This window comes from Podarcis filfolensis (genome assembly GCF_964270895.1).
Source record: "Podarcis filfolensis genome assembly, chromosome: 5".
Lineage (NCBI taxonomy): Eukaryota > Metazoa > Chordata > Lepidosauria > Squamata > Lacertidae > Podarcis > Podarcis filfolensis.
In genome coordinates this window covers 91,313,630-91,329,110 of record NC_139608.1, presented here as the reverse complement: position 1 = coordinate 91,329,110, position 15,481 = coordinate 91,313,630, and the positions used below count along the sequence as shown (strand labels likewise).

General features: G+C 47.8%; 1 protein-coding gene across 1 annotated transcript in view; it reads left to right on the top strand.

The window, feature by feature from the left end:
- The first annotated feature begins 407 nt into the window (after positions 1-407).
- The window catches only part of NAT8L (N-acetyltransferase 8 like), a 44,704-nt gene continuing 29,630 nt past the window's right edge, over positions 408-15,481 (top strand). The window contains exon 1 of the mRNA XM_083615997.1: positions 408-1,271. Within this exon, the coding sequence (XP_083472123.1) occupies positions 908-1,271 (364 nt within the window). The 5' untranslated portion in view covers positions 408-907. The remainder of the gene's footprint in view (positions 1,272-15,481) is intronic.

Sequence of the window (15,481 nt, the reverse complement as noted above, 5' to 3'; positions counted from 1 at the left end):
AGTAGTCCCATCACATCTGCAGAGCACCACTATCTGCTCTGGAATACCACCAATGTATCTTCTATATCCCCACGGCAGGAAATTAATTCAAAGCAAAAAATTTGCAAAAAAAAAAAAGGCTGCGGATCTGATTTCTATCTGAAGTGTGCATTCGAATAAATTGTCTCCCCCTCGTTCACAGAAACCAAAAGTCGCGCATGCATATATATGTATATGTATATGTGCATGTCCTCGCGCTGAAATGAAGAATGCAGTTCGTTTGCAGCATTCTGTTCCTAGATTCCCTTTTCCCTTTCTCGAGTGTCGTTTTAAGTGGAAACACGGCAAGCTGCTGGAAGTTGCAGCCCCCTCGACCCGCGAGCCTTCCCACCTTCCCCCCCCCCACCCCACCCCGGCAAGCGAAGTCAGTCGCCTTCTTCTCCCCCAGCGAGGCGCCACATCTAACAGCTTGGCACAGGATTTCTGTACGGCTCAGCAGGAAACTCGGAGCGCTGAAAGGTGACATCAAAGCGGGCGCGGGGGCAACGAAGCCTGTAGTAATTTGCCACCAAGAGCACCGGGAGAGGAGGCGTTTCCCCCGGCCCGCCACGCCCCCGGCCCCACCAGCCAGCGAACGAGCGCAACCAATGGGGAAAGGGCGCTAGGACCCGGGGGGGGGAAGACCCCCTTGCAAGCGGCAATCGGCTCTGCTGCATTATAAATACTTCTCCAAAATGCGGCGGAGCTCCTTTCTCCCTTCGCCACCGCCGCCTCCGCACCATTAAAAAAAAAAGCTGCAAGCGTAGAGCAGCCTCTTGGCAGGCGAGCTTCTCCCCCCCTTTTTTCTCCCCCCTTTTCCTTTTCTCCCCCCCCCACCCCATCCGACATTTCCTAAGCCCCCCTTTCCCCCCCTCCTCGGCCGGTTTGCATGCATTGTCTGTCTCCCAAAATGGTTTGTGAGACTAAGATAGTGGCGGAAGATCATGACTCGATTTCAGGAGCCAAAAAGGAGAGCTTGCTGGTCTCCTCGTCCGCTCAGATGTGGCCTTCCTCGCGGGCCGGATCCGGATCGCCCGCCGCGGGGCCGATGCAGCCGCAGCCTCCGCCGCCGAGCCCCGCGCCCGACGGCGAGGACAAGAAGGAGGGCGTCTGCATCAGGGAGTTTCACCCTTCCGAGCAGGAAGCGGTGCGCCGCATCTTCTACGAGGGCATCATGGAAAGGATCCCCAACACCGCCTTCCGAGGGCTCAAAGATCAGCCCTGGACGCAGATGGTCTACGGGACAATGGCCGGTAAGCGCGATCGCGGACACGGGGGGTGGGAAAGAACCGGAAGCGATCGCCTTAACTCCCCCCCCACGCATCTCCCGGTGCACAGCAGGGAGGATCGGGGGAGCCTGGATGCGCCTTCGCGGTACCGGCAGGAGGCGGCGGGTGCTCCGTTCGCCGCAGCACCGACGGCGCGCCCGGCTGCATCTCCCTCGCCGAGCCGGAGCGCGCAGCAGACGCGCACGAGAGAGGGAAGAGGGGCCCTCTGCGGGCCGGAGATGGGGCGCCTTTCCGGGCCAAGCCAAGCCGGCCTGATCGCCTCCAGATCGGGGGCTAGACTCCCCCTGCGCCGGGCACGTTCCTGCTTGCGGGTGGGAGAAAAGAGAGCATCTCCTCCGCAAGGTCCCTCCTGCGGAAGGTGCGCGCCTCCCTCTTTCCTCCTCGGCCAGCGATTCGGAGTCACTCCGCATCAGTGGCGGGGCAGGGAAACTTGGGCGAAGGGACCTTTGCGCGAGTTTCCTGCGGCTCGGCGCAGAACTCGGATTTCGCAAGTCCTTGCACCTCGAGACCTCGCGGGGCAGCGTTCACACGTGACGCGCGCCAGGCGAGCGTTGCCACTTTCCTACCGCCGGAAAGCCCAGCGAGCCTGCCTCGCTGCGCTTGGGGGGAGGGGGCAGCATGTCTGAAGAGCAGAGCAGCTGCCGGGCTGCTACTAGTCTACTAGTCTCGCATTTCCCAGGGACGTGGCTGGAGGCTGCAGACAGGGTCAGCCAAGCGGGGACTGTCGCAGGTTTCGCTTCGCGGAGGTGCAAAGTTGGCAAGCGGCCTCCGGGGGGGAGGAAGCTCCTGCAGCCAAGAGCATGCAAGCACTGCGGCCCCGAGTTAGCTTTTGCAATCGGAGCCAAATCCATGCACATTCCATTCTGGCAGGTGTGCTCAAACCGCTACATGCTCTGTGCAGCACACGCATCTTGTGGCAGGGAGGGGAGCTCTTTGGCTCTGCATGCCTCCTTTACATGTGCCCTGTGCATGCCTCCTATGGCAGGCGCCTCCCCCAGCTGGTGCAAGAGCTCAGAGAGAGGTGCTTTTTCAGCACAGACCTGAGAGGACACGCTACCAGCCAGGATGCCTGGACTATCTAGCAGTTATAAATGTCCATAGTGATCACTCAAAGTGTTATATGACCAGCAAGGCCAAGTGGTTGCTAGTTAAACAGATCAACCGTGCCCTGTTAAAGCTTATGCACACAAACTGCAGCAAGCACTAATTATCGTTGACTATTCCAGACAGTTTATCCTCTCCCCCCCCCCACCTGATTATGAACAGCAAATGAGCTTGGGTTGCTCATTTCCTTAGAAAATCCAGCCTTGCACGTTATAATTTGCAGGAAAGATCTTGAGAAATGGGACCTTCATGGTCCCATCATTCTGTAGGGGCTTTGGTGCAGTCCCCCGCCCCCAGCTGTCAATTAGTGTCCAGAACTTACTGGTTGCATTTTCAGTCTTTATTTTTCCCTCCGTTCTACCAGCAATCTTGCCTGCTTTTAATTTTAATAGACATATTTTTTTAAAGGAAAACCGAAGTTTGTAGCAAATGGCAAAACTGCTCTGAGGACTGTGGAGGGGGACAGAGGGAGAGAGGAGAATTTGTGATTGCACAGCCATTTGGCACTGACTTCCACTTCAAATTCACAGAAAATGTTTTCTCTGACCAAGGAGGGGAGATAACATTTGATAACACTGTTGTGAGGGGGAATTTCAAAACGGATCTACCCCAGCTCTGGCGCGTTCAATTCTGGGGGTGCAAAGATTTCAGATGCCTCTGATGACTGGGAAAGGATAAGTGTATTTGCATCAACCCTGAAACAAGTAAAAATGCCTCTGTCTCTGAATTACTCCCCAGCGCGTCAGTTCAGTTGTGGGCCAGGAAGATTGATTTCTTCTCATCTCTCCATAAAGAATAGTGGTAGTCTAATATTGTCATCCTTCTTGTCTGTAAAAATAAGAGGGAGCCTAGCGGATTTAACTTGGAAGAGAATAAATACCGCAACCCAGAAGACTGCATTTTTCTCCCCCATTTGCCTTAATTTCATGAGTTCATATGGGAGTTTCTGGGGGACGACAACACATTTTATTTCAAAAAACCCCATATGAACCAACCGGGCCTCTGTGAGGCCATTTAAGGCTTTAAAGGTCAGCCCCTGCATTCTAAATCAATGAAACAGATAGACAACCCCCTCCAGTTACGCTCCGGCTGCATCAGGAGTAGTGCAGTCCCGTTCAGAATAGGTAAAAATCTTCGCACAAATTTCCAATAGTGCCTCCATCTTATATGGTTCAAGTTCCGTTTGTTTATCTCGCTCATTCCTGAATTAATTGAGTGTTGCTTCTGTTACCTCCACACAATTTGTTGTTGTTGTTTAGTTGTTTAGTCGAGTCCGACTCTTCGTGACCCCATGGACCAGAGCACGCCAGGCACTCCTGTCTTCCACTGCCTCCCACAGTTTGTTCAAACTCATGCTGGTACCTTTGAGAACACTATCCAACCATCTCGTCCTCTGTCGTTCCCTTCTCCTTGTGCCCTCCATCTTTCCCAACATCAGGGTCTTTTCCAGGGAGTCTTCTCTTCTCATGAGGTAGCCAAAGTATTGGAGCCTCAGCTTCAGGATCTGTCCTTCCAGTGAGCACTCAGGGCTGATTTCCTTCAGAATGGAGAGATTTGATCTTCTTGCAGTCCATGGGACTCTCAAGAGTCTCCTCCAGCGCCATAATTCAAAAGCATCAATTCTTCGGTGATCAGCCTTCTTTATGGTCCAGCTTTCACTTCGATACATCACTACTGGGAAAACCATAGCATTTACTATACGGACCTCACCTTGCCAACAAAGGTCCGTATAGTAAAAGCTGTGGTTTTCCACACAATAGAAGATTTAAAAAAAAAAACCCTGAGAGGTACCACAAACGTATGGTTCTTCAGCCCAAACTTTCGGATAACTTCTCCCACTGTTTCCATGTAGATGTTGAAAAGCAAGGGAGACGAGATGGAACCTTGTGGCAACCTGGAAGCCAATGTCCATTGGGTGGAACATCAGGTCTCCCAGCACACCTTCTGGGACCAGCCTCCCAGGTACAATTGGAACCACTGCCAAACAGTGCCTCCTAATCTCACCCTTGCAAGGCATCCTAAAAGGATATCATATGGATAGTCAGTAGTCACGAAAGGCACTGAAAGCTCTAGGAGAATCCGACAGAGTCACATTTCTCTCCCCACACTATTCTCCCAAGTGATTGTCTAAAAATGTACCCTGACTAATTGAGCAACAATTAATTTCAAGGGTTTTATTTAATGCAAGTATCTGCAAAAGTTCCCTTTTGAGGAATTTCCCCCTTTCCTACAGAGGAGAAGACGTGTCTTCCAAAATGATGCCTGCTACAATGACAGAACATAAGAAGCCTGTTTTTGCTTTGGAACAATTCGCTTTTATTCAAGTGTCAAATTAGTCGAGTATTTAATCAGCTAAGATTTTGTTTGACTGAATGATGGATGTACTCGATTTCTTTCCAACTTCAGTTTAATATACTGTTTTCGTGTGGTAATCCTGTTACATGGAAGTAAGCCACTCTGAGTTAAACACCATTTGGACTTACTTCCAAGTAAATGTAAACAGGATTGTCCCAGAATGAACATGAAATGCATTGCGCATGTATAAACTTAGCGAGAAAATCATAATGTCTGAGGTTTTTTTTGTTTTTTGAAGTATAAGTATGATTACAAATATGCCCAGTATTAGAGATGAAGCTGCAAGTTCCCGAATAGGTAAAGGTAAAGGAACCCCTGACTGTTAAGTCCAGTCATGAACGACTCTGGGGTTGCGGCGCTCATCTCACTTTCTTGGCCAAGGGAGCTGGCGTACAGCTTCCGGGTCATGTGGCCAGCATGACTAAGCTGCTTCTGGCGAACCAGAGTAGCGCACGGAAACGCCGTTTACCTTCCCGCCGGAGTGGTACCTATTTATCTACCTGCACTTTGACGTGCTTTTGAACTGCTAGGTTGGCAGGAGCAGGGACCGAGCAACGGGAGCTCACCCCGTCGCGGGGATTCGAACCGCCAACCTTCTGATCGGCAAGCCCAAGAGGCTCAGTGGTTTAGACCACAGCGCCACCCGCGTCCACCCAAATAGATAATTGGGGCTAAACTGTACACAGAACTAATTGTAGGCCAGAATCGAAAGAGTTAAATTTATACGATAATGCTGAGGTTGCTCCTAAGGGCCTAACTATACTTGACACTAATTTCATTGCTTGCAGTCAGTTTTTCTTTGTTTAATTACAAGCATAGCCCTTCCCCCCCATCCCCATTTGATAGGCTTAGGGAAAGGCTCCCGTTGGCCCCAAAGACTTGCTGCATGCAAGCGGGAGCACTCTTCAAGATCCTGGCAAGGGAGAGGAGGGTTCAGGTTTCCTTCCCTACCAAGAGTAATCACGGGGGAGGAAGTAATAAATAATAGTGATATGTCATCATAATCAAGCAACGTATAATTAGCATCTCTTGGAAGTTAAGACCTAAAGCCCCATTGCTTTATATATCTTGGCTAGCTTTAGATGCAAAGGGATGTGTATGTGGGAGAGAGGGAGGTGGACAAATGTATGGAAAAGTGAGCTATTAATGGATACTAGGCGCAGGGGCTGTTTGCTCCCTCCCAAGTTCAGAGGCAGTGTGCCTTTGAATGTCAGTTGCCAGGGAACAAAGCAGAAAGTGCATTGCATTCACATCTTCCTTGTGGCTTCATATAGGCATCTGAAGAACTCTGGTTACAAACAAACAGTAGTTTGAACTTGGTAGGCTTAATCCAACAAGGATTTATATTCTTACTTAAGTTCTGCGTTTTAACAAGCAGATCTCTTCTCGTGTCTACTTTAGCCCTTAGCTTTTCTAGCTGGGAAAGCAGGTAAAGGTAAAGGTCCAGTTGTGGCCGACTCTGGGGTTGCGGCGCTCATCTCGCTTTACTGGCCGAGGGAGCCGGCGTACAGCTTCTGGGTCATGTGGCCAGCAGGACTAAGCCGCTTCTGGCGAACCAGAGCAGCGCACGGAAACGCTGTTTACCTTCCCGCTGGAGTGGTACCTATTTATCTACTTGCACTGGTGTGCTTTCGAACTGCTAGGTTGGCAGGAGCAGGGACCGAGCAATGGGAGCTCACCCCGTCACGGGGATTCGAACCGCCGACCTTCTGTTCAGCAAGTCCTAGGCTCTGTGGTTTAACCCATAGTGCCACCCGTGTGGGGAAAGCAGGTATTAAAAAAAATAAAATTGAAAATAGGAACTATCAACACGGTGGTTAGCAAGCCATGGCCTGTGGAACGGTATGAAGTTTGAGCCCTGGCCCGTTACCACACAGAGGCATGGGAAAGTCGTATTTTTAATTGCAAGAGTTGTCCAGGTTGTGCCAGAAAGCTAGTCCAGGTTCATCAAGTCCACGGACCACTTTCCCTTCCTGCTGAGGCACATGGGAACCAAATCTGCTTCTAGACGCGGTTTTGAATTTATTGCCAGCTACTGTGAGGTGTTTTAATCACTCCTTACTCTTGGGACACGGGTGGCGCTGTGGGTTAAACCACAGAGCCTAGGACTTGCCGAGCAGAATGTCGGCGGTTCGAATCCCCGTGACTGGGTGAGCTCCTGTTGCTTGGTCCCTGCTCCTGCCAACCTAGCAGTTCAAAAGCACGTCAAAGTGCAAGTAGATAAACAGGTACCACTCCGTCGGGAAGGTAAACGGCGTTTCCGTGCGCTGCTCTGGTTCGCCAGAAGCGGCTTAGTCCTGCTGGCCACATGACCCGGAAGCTGTACGCAGGCTCCCTCGGCCAATAAAGCGAGATGAGTGCCGCAACTCCAGAGTCGGCCACAACTGGACCTAATGGTCAGGTCCCTTTAGCTTTGCCTCTGGGGTATCAATGCTCAGGGAGAGAGAGAAGAATCTTTGAAGTGACTGGTGGCGCCATTGCAGAAGGTTTGACTCTTGGGTTCTTGGTCTTTTCTTCCATGATGAATGCCTTCTGGCCAGAGAGAGGCATATGTTTGGCAGAAGTCTTGCAAACCTGATCAGGAAGGCTTTAAACATTATCCTGAAGGGAAGGGCGATGCAATAGGCAATGTAATACTAGAAGATAGCGCGGCAACAGGTATAATAATAATAATAATAATAATAATAATAATTTATTATTTGTACCCGGCCCATCTTGCTGGGTTTCGCCAGCCACTCTGGGCGGCTTCCACAAAGACAAAAAATACACTAAGATGTCACACATTAAAAACTTCCCTGAACAGGCCTGCCTTAAGATGTCTTCTGAATGTCAGGTAGTTGTTTATCTCTTTGACATCTGATGGGAGGGTGTTCCACAGGGCGGGTGCCACCACCAAGAAGGCCCTCTGCCTGGTTCCCTGTAGCTTTGCTTCTCACAGTGAGGAAACCGCCAGAAGGCCCTTGGCACTGGACCTCAGCGTCCGGGCAGACCGATGGGGGTGGAGACGCTCCTTCAGGTATACTGGGCCGAGGCCGTTTAGGGCTTTAAAGGTCAACACCAACACTTTGAATTGTGCTCAGAAACGTACTGGTGAGTGACTGAAAACGGACACAGTGAGCTAGTGCATCTGGCTCTTAACCAGAAGGTGCGTTGCACGAGGTAAGGCTAGATGGCCCTCAGGGTTCCTTCCAGCTCTAAAGTTCTATGATTCCAGTATGTAAGGGAAAACAACCAGGTGGAGGCTGGAGTGTAGAAGCCATGGTTTGCAGTGTCTGTGCCAAAACACAGAATATGGGAGAGAAGCATATGTATACCCAGTATACCTGAAGGAGCGTCTCCACCCCCATCGTCCAGCCCAGACACTGAGGTCCAGCTCCGAGGGCCTTCTGGTGGTTCCCTCCCTGCGAGAAGTGAAGCTACAGGGAACCAGGCAGAGGGCCTTCTCGGTAGTGGCGCCTGCCCTGTGGAACACCCTCCCATCAGATGTCAAGGAAATAAGCTGTCTGATTTTTAGAAGACACATGAAGGCAGCACTGTTTAGGGAAGTTTTTAATGTTTGAATGATTTATTGTGTTTTTAATATTCTGTTGGGAGCTGCCCAGATTGGCTGGGGAAACCCAGCCAGATGGGCGGGGTATAAATATTATTATTATTATTATTATTATTATTATTATTATTACTACTACTACTCAATAGGAAGGCCATCATGATTCAGTAGGTGTTACTGAAACCTGATGGGATGAGACTCATGCTTGGAATGTAGAGAGTGAACGATACAGTGGGACCTTGGTTCCCGAACAGCTTAGTTGACGAACAAATCGGCGCCTGAACAGTGCAAACCTGGAAGTAGGTATTCTGAACGTTTTTCAGAAGGCAAATGTCTGTTTCAGCTGTCGGCACTGTTTCCGGGACCAGTCAGCCAATCAGAAGCCGCACCTTGGTTTTCGAACGTTTTGGAAGTTGAACGGACTTCCAGAACAGGTTGAGTTTGAGAGCCAAGGTACCACTGTATAACATATTCAAATAGAATAGACCCAACAGGAAGGGAGGAGAAATTGCATTATGTGGAAAAGATGTGTGTATACACACACACACACACACAGGATTCCATGGGTTTGAGAATGGAGAGTTGCTTGAGAGTATTTTGCTGCCATCCATCTGTGTGCCATTGGGGGTAAAGTCAATTCGATGGAGAGTCACAGCGCTTGATATGGATATAGATATGGGAAAGAGATGTTTTATTGCAGGTGGGGCAGATGAAAGCATCCAGTTTCACCATTACAGGTTCACCAAGGCGTTTCTTCTGTATGCACTCTGGCCATTGCTCTGGACGCACAACCCAACTGCCTGTCTCCAGGCACGGTGCTCACCTGCAATGGAATCCCACATAGCACACTTAATATTGCCCTCCTGCATGCCCCATTTGCGGGCATCTTTATAATGCAGAGTTGGTCAACCCATAGGCCTGAAGCCAGCTCCCCTTAAAGCACATTCTTCTTCCCCCCCCTTTTTTTTGGTTTTCACAATATTATAAAAAACAAACACACAAGACAAACAAACATAAATCACAGCCTTATTGAAAATTACACTTATTAACATTGTTAGGTGACTTCCTCGCTTCCCCTTGGTTGAATTTCATTGCATGTCCTTTTAACGGTCTTCCAAATCCCAATTCTTATGAAATTTAACTTAAACATTAACATCCTTAAATCTTCACATTATGGAATTAAACATATTAATTCGTCACTTAACATAAATAAAATCCTAAGCCAATCAAGTATCTGCAAGCTGTTTTCAGTTAATTTAACTTAACATATTTAACTAAATAATCATTAAATTTGATCCTCTCTTCCTGATACTCCTCCTCCTTCTGGTTGCGGACTCTTCTAGTTAGGTTGGCTAGCTCCGAAAAATCCATCATCTTCACCTGCCATTCTTCTATCGTTGGTAATTCTTGGGTTCTTAAAGCACATTCTTGTGGTTCCGGCCATCTTCCATTCTGCGTACATGACCAAGCCAGCGTAGACGTCACTGAGACATGCTGTGAACATGCTGGGAATGTAGGCTTGGAAGAGCACATCTTTGTCTGAGACTCTTCCTGCCACGTGATCCCCAAAATCTTCCTGACACAGCAAATATGGAAGACGTTCTCCCATATCCTTTTGGAGAGGCGCTCATTGCCATGGCTGGCTCAGTTACAAATACACTTGTCCACCTTGAGAGTATTTAAGGAAAAACAAAAAGAGAAGGAAATAATAGCAGCAGCATTGTGGGGATCTGCTGGAGACTGCCAAGCCGGTCAAAATACTTGGGTGGTGCCTTCCTAGATCAGATTGCCAATTTTTCAAAGAGGATAGAGATTTAAGACGTCAGTTAGATTCCTAACAGTCTGCCCAGAAACCTCAGCAGTCTCAGCAATTGCCATATACAGTGGTACCTCGGCTTACAGGTTACACACACTTCAGGTTACAGACTCCACTAACCCAGAAATAGTGCTTCAGGCTAAGAACTTTGCTTCAGGATGAGAACAGAAATCGTGCTCCGGCGGCACGGCAGCAGCAGGAGGCCCCATTAGCTAAAATGGTGCTTCAGGTTAAGAACAGTTTCAGGTTCAGAACGGACCTCCGGAACGAATTAAGTACTTAACCCGAGGTACCACTGTATCACTGATAGGGATTAGGAGTTTATATTTACCTTTCCATCCCCACATTCTATGGTAAAGTTGGGCTAAGAAATTGGAATCAGGGGAACTGTGCCTCAAAGAGTATGTCCCCCAGATCCTTAACCTAATTTTATTCCTCCAAGGTTCAAATCCCCAGTTAGCCTGAATCTTGGGCCAGTCACTACCCCAGCCTAAACTACCTCACAGGGTTGTTGTGAAGATAAAATGAGGAAACATACATGCCACCTTGAGCTCCTTGGAGGAAAAGTGGGATATATGGGAAACTGCAATTAATCCAGAATGTGGCAGCTAGACTGGTGACTGGGAGTGGCCACCGAGACCATATAACACCGGTCTTGAAAGACCTACATTGGCTCCCAGTACGTTTCCGAGCACAATTCAAAGTGCTGGTGTTGACCTTTAAAGCCCTAAACGGCCTCGGCCCAGTATACCTGAAGGAGCGTCTCCACTCCCATCGTTCTGCCCGGATGCTGAGGTCCAGCGCCAAGGGCCTTCTGGCGGTTCCCTCATTGCGAGAAGCAAAGCTACAGGGAACCAGGCAGAGGGCCTTCTTGGTGGTGGCGCCCGCCCTGTGGAACGCCCTCCCATCAGATGTCAAAGAGATAAACAACTACTTGACATTCAGAAGACATCTTAAGGCAGCCCTGTTCAGGGAAGTTTTTAATCTGTGATATTTTAGTGTATTTTTGGTTTTCTATGGAAGCCGCCCAGAGTGTTTCCGAGCACAATTCAAAGTGTTGGTGCTGACCTTGAAAGCCCTAAACGGCCTCGGTCCAGTATACCTGAAGGAGCGTCTCCACCCCCATCATTCAGCCCGGACAGTGAGGTCCAACTCTGAGGGCCTTCTGGCGGTTCCCTTGCAGCAAGAAGTGAGGCTACAGGGAACCAGGCAGAGGACCTTCTCGGTGGTGGTGCCCGCCCTGTGGAACGCCCTCCCGTCAGATGTCAAGGAAATAAACAACTACAGTGGTACCTCGGGTTACATACGCTTCAGGTTACATATGCTTCAGGTTACAGACTCCGCTAACCCAGAAATAGTGCTTCAGGTTAAGAACTTTGCTTCAGGATGAGAACAGAAATCATGCTCCGGTGGTGCGGCAGCAGCAGGAGGCCCATTATGTAAAGTGGTGCTTCAGGTTAAGAACAGTTTCTGGTTAAGAACGGACCTCCGGAACGAATTCAGTACTTAACCCGAGGTACCACTGTACCTGACTTTTAGAAGATATCTGAAGGCAGCCCTGTTTAGGGAAGTATTTAATGTTTGATGTTTTATCAAGTTTTTAATATTCTTTTGGGAGCCACTCAGAGTGACTGGGGAGACCCAGCCAGATGGCTGGGTATAAATAATAAATTATTATTGTTGTTGTTGTTGTTGTTGTTTTATTATATATGGGGTACTGATAGGATGAGATGGTGTCTTAACATTCACATACATTCTGGGAGAATGAAATAGGTAGAGCGTTCACAGGGAATATGAGGTCACTTGGGCAAGAACTAGGATCAGAGAGAGGTTTTAAAGAGGTTTTTGACCAGGTAGGCAGATTGAGACAAAGGTCTCGCTTCATACAGATTGTTGTTGTTGCCAATTGTTACTACAACTACTACTACTGCTGTTATAAAAACCATTGCATATAGAAAACTCGAATGGCAGCAAGTTTAGATTAGTAGCCTTCTCCCTAACACCTACTCTGCTGTGTGTGATGTTTTAGTGTGGTTTTATAATTTGTTGGAAGCAACCCAGTTAGATGGGTGGCATAATAATAATAATAATAATAATAATAATAATAATAATAATGTTCTTTTATTTGGTGGAGACTTTTGGGCCGCCTAATGCACTCTGAAATTGTACTCAGAAGACACAGTTAGTGTTAGCAACTCTCAGGAGATGGTGATGCCTAAGTTGCCAGTGAGGACGGGAAGTGACTTTCTCAAATTGATCTGAACTAAATGTTGCTGTTGTTGTTTAGTTGTTTAGTCGTGTCCAACTCTTCGTGACCCCCTGGACCAGAGCACGCCAGGCACTCCTGTCTTCCACTGCCTCCCGCAGTTTGGTCAAACTCATGCTGGTACCTTCAAGAACACTGTCCAACCATCTCGTCCTCTGCCGTCCCCTTCTCCTTATGCCCTCCATCTTTCCCAACATCAGGGTCTTTTCCAGGGAGTCTTCTCTTCTCATGAGGTGGCCAAAGTATTGGAGCCTCAGCTTCACGATCTGTCCTTCCAGTGAGCACTCAGGGCTGATTTCCTTCAGAATGGAGAGGTTTGATCTTCATGCAGTCCATGGGACTCTCAAGAGTCTCCTCCAGCACCAGAATTCAAAAGAGACAGTTAGTAGAGGAAGCCAAAATGATGCCTCTCAAAGACTTTCTGCAGGTGGTGGGTAGAAGAGGAGGTAGCAGAGGCAGCTAGGCATGTACCACCAAGTATCATTGTGATGTATCTTCGGAAACGGCTTGTCCTGTTGCGATGGATTTGTTTTATTTGGGATGTGGAAAACGGTTTCTGAAGGCCGGTGTCCCCAAAGCTTGCCAGTCTTGGCTGCGTAACGCAGTCAGAAGAGGGTGACTATTGCAAATTCTTGTTTCAGTGAAGTAGTGGTTAACGCCATTACTCCCTTGATCCCATCACACCAGAAACCTATGAAACCTATGTGCCATTTCTAGGTGAGCCATGAGTTGCAGCTACCCAGCTCCAGGCATTCCTGGATGAATCTGGTTATCTAGATGCCAATCCAGCAATAGAATCGTAACCTGTTTTGAAGAAGGTTGTACTACCTTTGAAAAACCAGGTTCCCAATGTTCTGCATCTGACTTGATTCTTGGATTCTCAGGTGGCAGCTGTGACCAGGAATGTTTCTGCACAGTTTCACTAACTGTGCCCGTTTCTAGGGATGGCAGACTTTGCCGCAGTCAAATGGCCTGGACCACTGTAACTTGGTCTCCTTTGTCAGAAACTGCTGCTAGGACAAAATGCTATTGCTGGACAATTGATTGGTGCTGGTTTGTTGGTGTGTGTGGCAAGTATTGATGTGATCCCACCGCTGCCACCACTTTTGCGACGATCACACAGGTCCGTGGACATTTGACGGTCTGTTGATCCCTGTGCCACCACTGTGATTGCTTTCCCGCTGCCAGCAACCCGTTTCTCTCGGGTACACACGGAGTCCAGACAGTTGTTAACATTAACAAATAATCAAGTTTATTTTTATAAGCATGAACAAGTTTAAGGTTTCAGTTAATTTTTCTTGTCAGTTTCTTAATCTTAGTTTCTTTACTGACCTATACGTTCCTAACAACTTCAAACTGACTATCCCAACTATCTGTCTCCACCTAACAGTTCCTTTCACTCTCTCACAATACAACTCGACCAACCCACAGACATATCCTCCCTCTTCCTTCTCCAACTCCCAACTCTCAACTGACTTACACACAACTCCAACTCTAACTCTAACTCCTCCCCTTGGGTTCCCACTGGCCAATCACTTCACACTCATTTAACCCTTTCCTTATGACCCACCTAGGAGGCAAATGCCACAGTGTGCCTTTGACTTCCTTTTTGCATCAATTGCACTGGCTGTTGGTCTGTTTGCAAATGCAGTTCAAAATTGCCCCCCCAAACTCCAAAGGAACCTTTAATGATGCTGCCCATTCACTGAGGTCATCTGCAGAAGATGTCCAGATGGAAAGGAACAGGGCCTTCTCAGTGGTGGCGCCCAGCCTTTGGAACCCTTCCCCAGTATATCATACCCCTATTATTGACATTCTGTAATATACTCAATATTATTTTATGTTAATAGGTTTTTTTTGCCTGCTGACACCCTTTCAGTTATTGTTGTTCTGTGTGTGTTTGTTTTAAAACATGTTTGTTTATTTTCAAATATAGAAACACATGGGCACAAATGCAGATTAATACAGTAAAGCAGACATTAAGTCAGAAGCCAAAAAAAAACCACCACCAAACATCTTTAATAGACAATTCCATGTGGCTGAATGATCCTGAAGCTAGGAGGGATATTTTCTCATATAAATATATATAAAGGCTGAGGTTATTTTTGTAGGGGAGTTGCTGTTTGCTACTCCATCTATCAGTTACTAATTATGACTCACGCTTTTATGTTTTTACACTTTTTTTTTTAGCTGCTCTGGGTGGTTCAAATTCTAAATCAGAAAGGCTGCATTTAAGTTCTTTTAATAAAAAATAATTAGGTTTTCAGAGGTGTTAACTCTCCTTCCCAGTTTTACAGATGACGTCAAACGGAGAGGGAAACATGTTGGAATAAATTAAGCGTTCAGGATAGAATGGAAAGCTGAGCTGAAACAAACAAAATCAAATCAAACAGAGAAATACAAACCTCTGTGTTATGGCAAAGCAAAACAGTTCAGTGCATGTGCATAGGATTGGGAGAGGACCTAGGTAGCTTCACAATAGTAAATTTGAACAGGATCTCAGTTTTGCAGCTGATCACAAGCTGAACATGAGTCAGCAGTGTGATGCAGCTGGGGGGGGGGAGGTTAATGCCATTTTAGGCTGTATTAATAGAACCAGGGTTTCCAAGACACATTACGCAATAGTTCCATTTTATTCCTCACTAGTCAGACCTCATTTTAATTGCTGTGCCCAATTCTTGGTGCTACACTCTAGGAGTGACCTTTGGATATCTAGAGAGCCAGAGATGTGCCTAATATAATAATAATAATAATTTATTATTTATACCCCGCCCATCTGGCTGAGTTTCCCCAGCCACTCTTGGCGGCTCCCAATCGAGTGTTAAAAACAATACAGCGTTAAATATTAAAAACTTCCCTGAACAGGGCTGCCTTCAGATGTCTTTTAAAGATAGGATAGCTGCTTATTTCCTTCACATCTGAAGGGAGGGTGTTCCACAGGGTGGGCGCCACTACCGAGAAGGCCCTCTGTCTGGTTCCCTGTAACCTCACTTCTCGCAGGGAGGGAACCACCAGAAGGCCCTCGGCGCTGGATCTCAGTGTCCGGGCTGAACGATGGGGGTGGAGACGCTCCTTCAGGTATACAG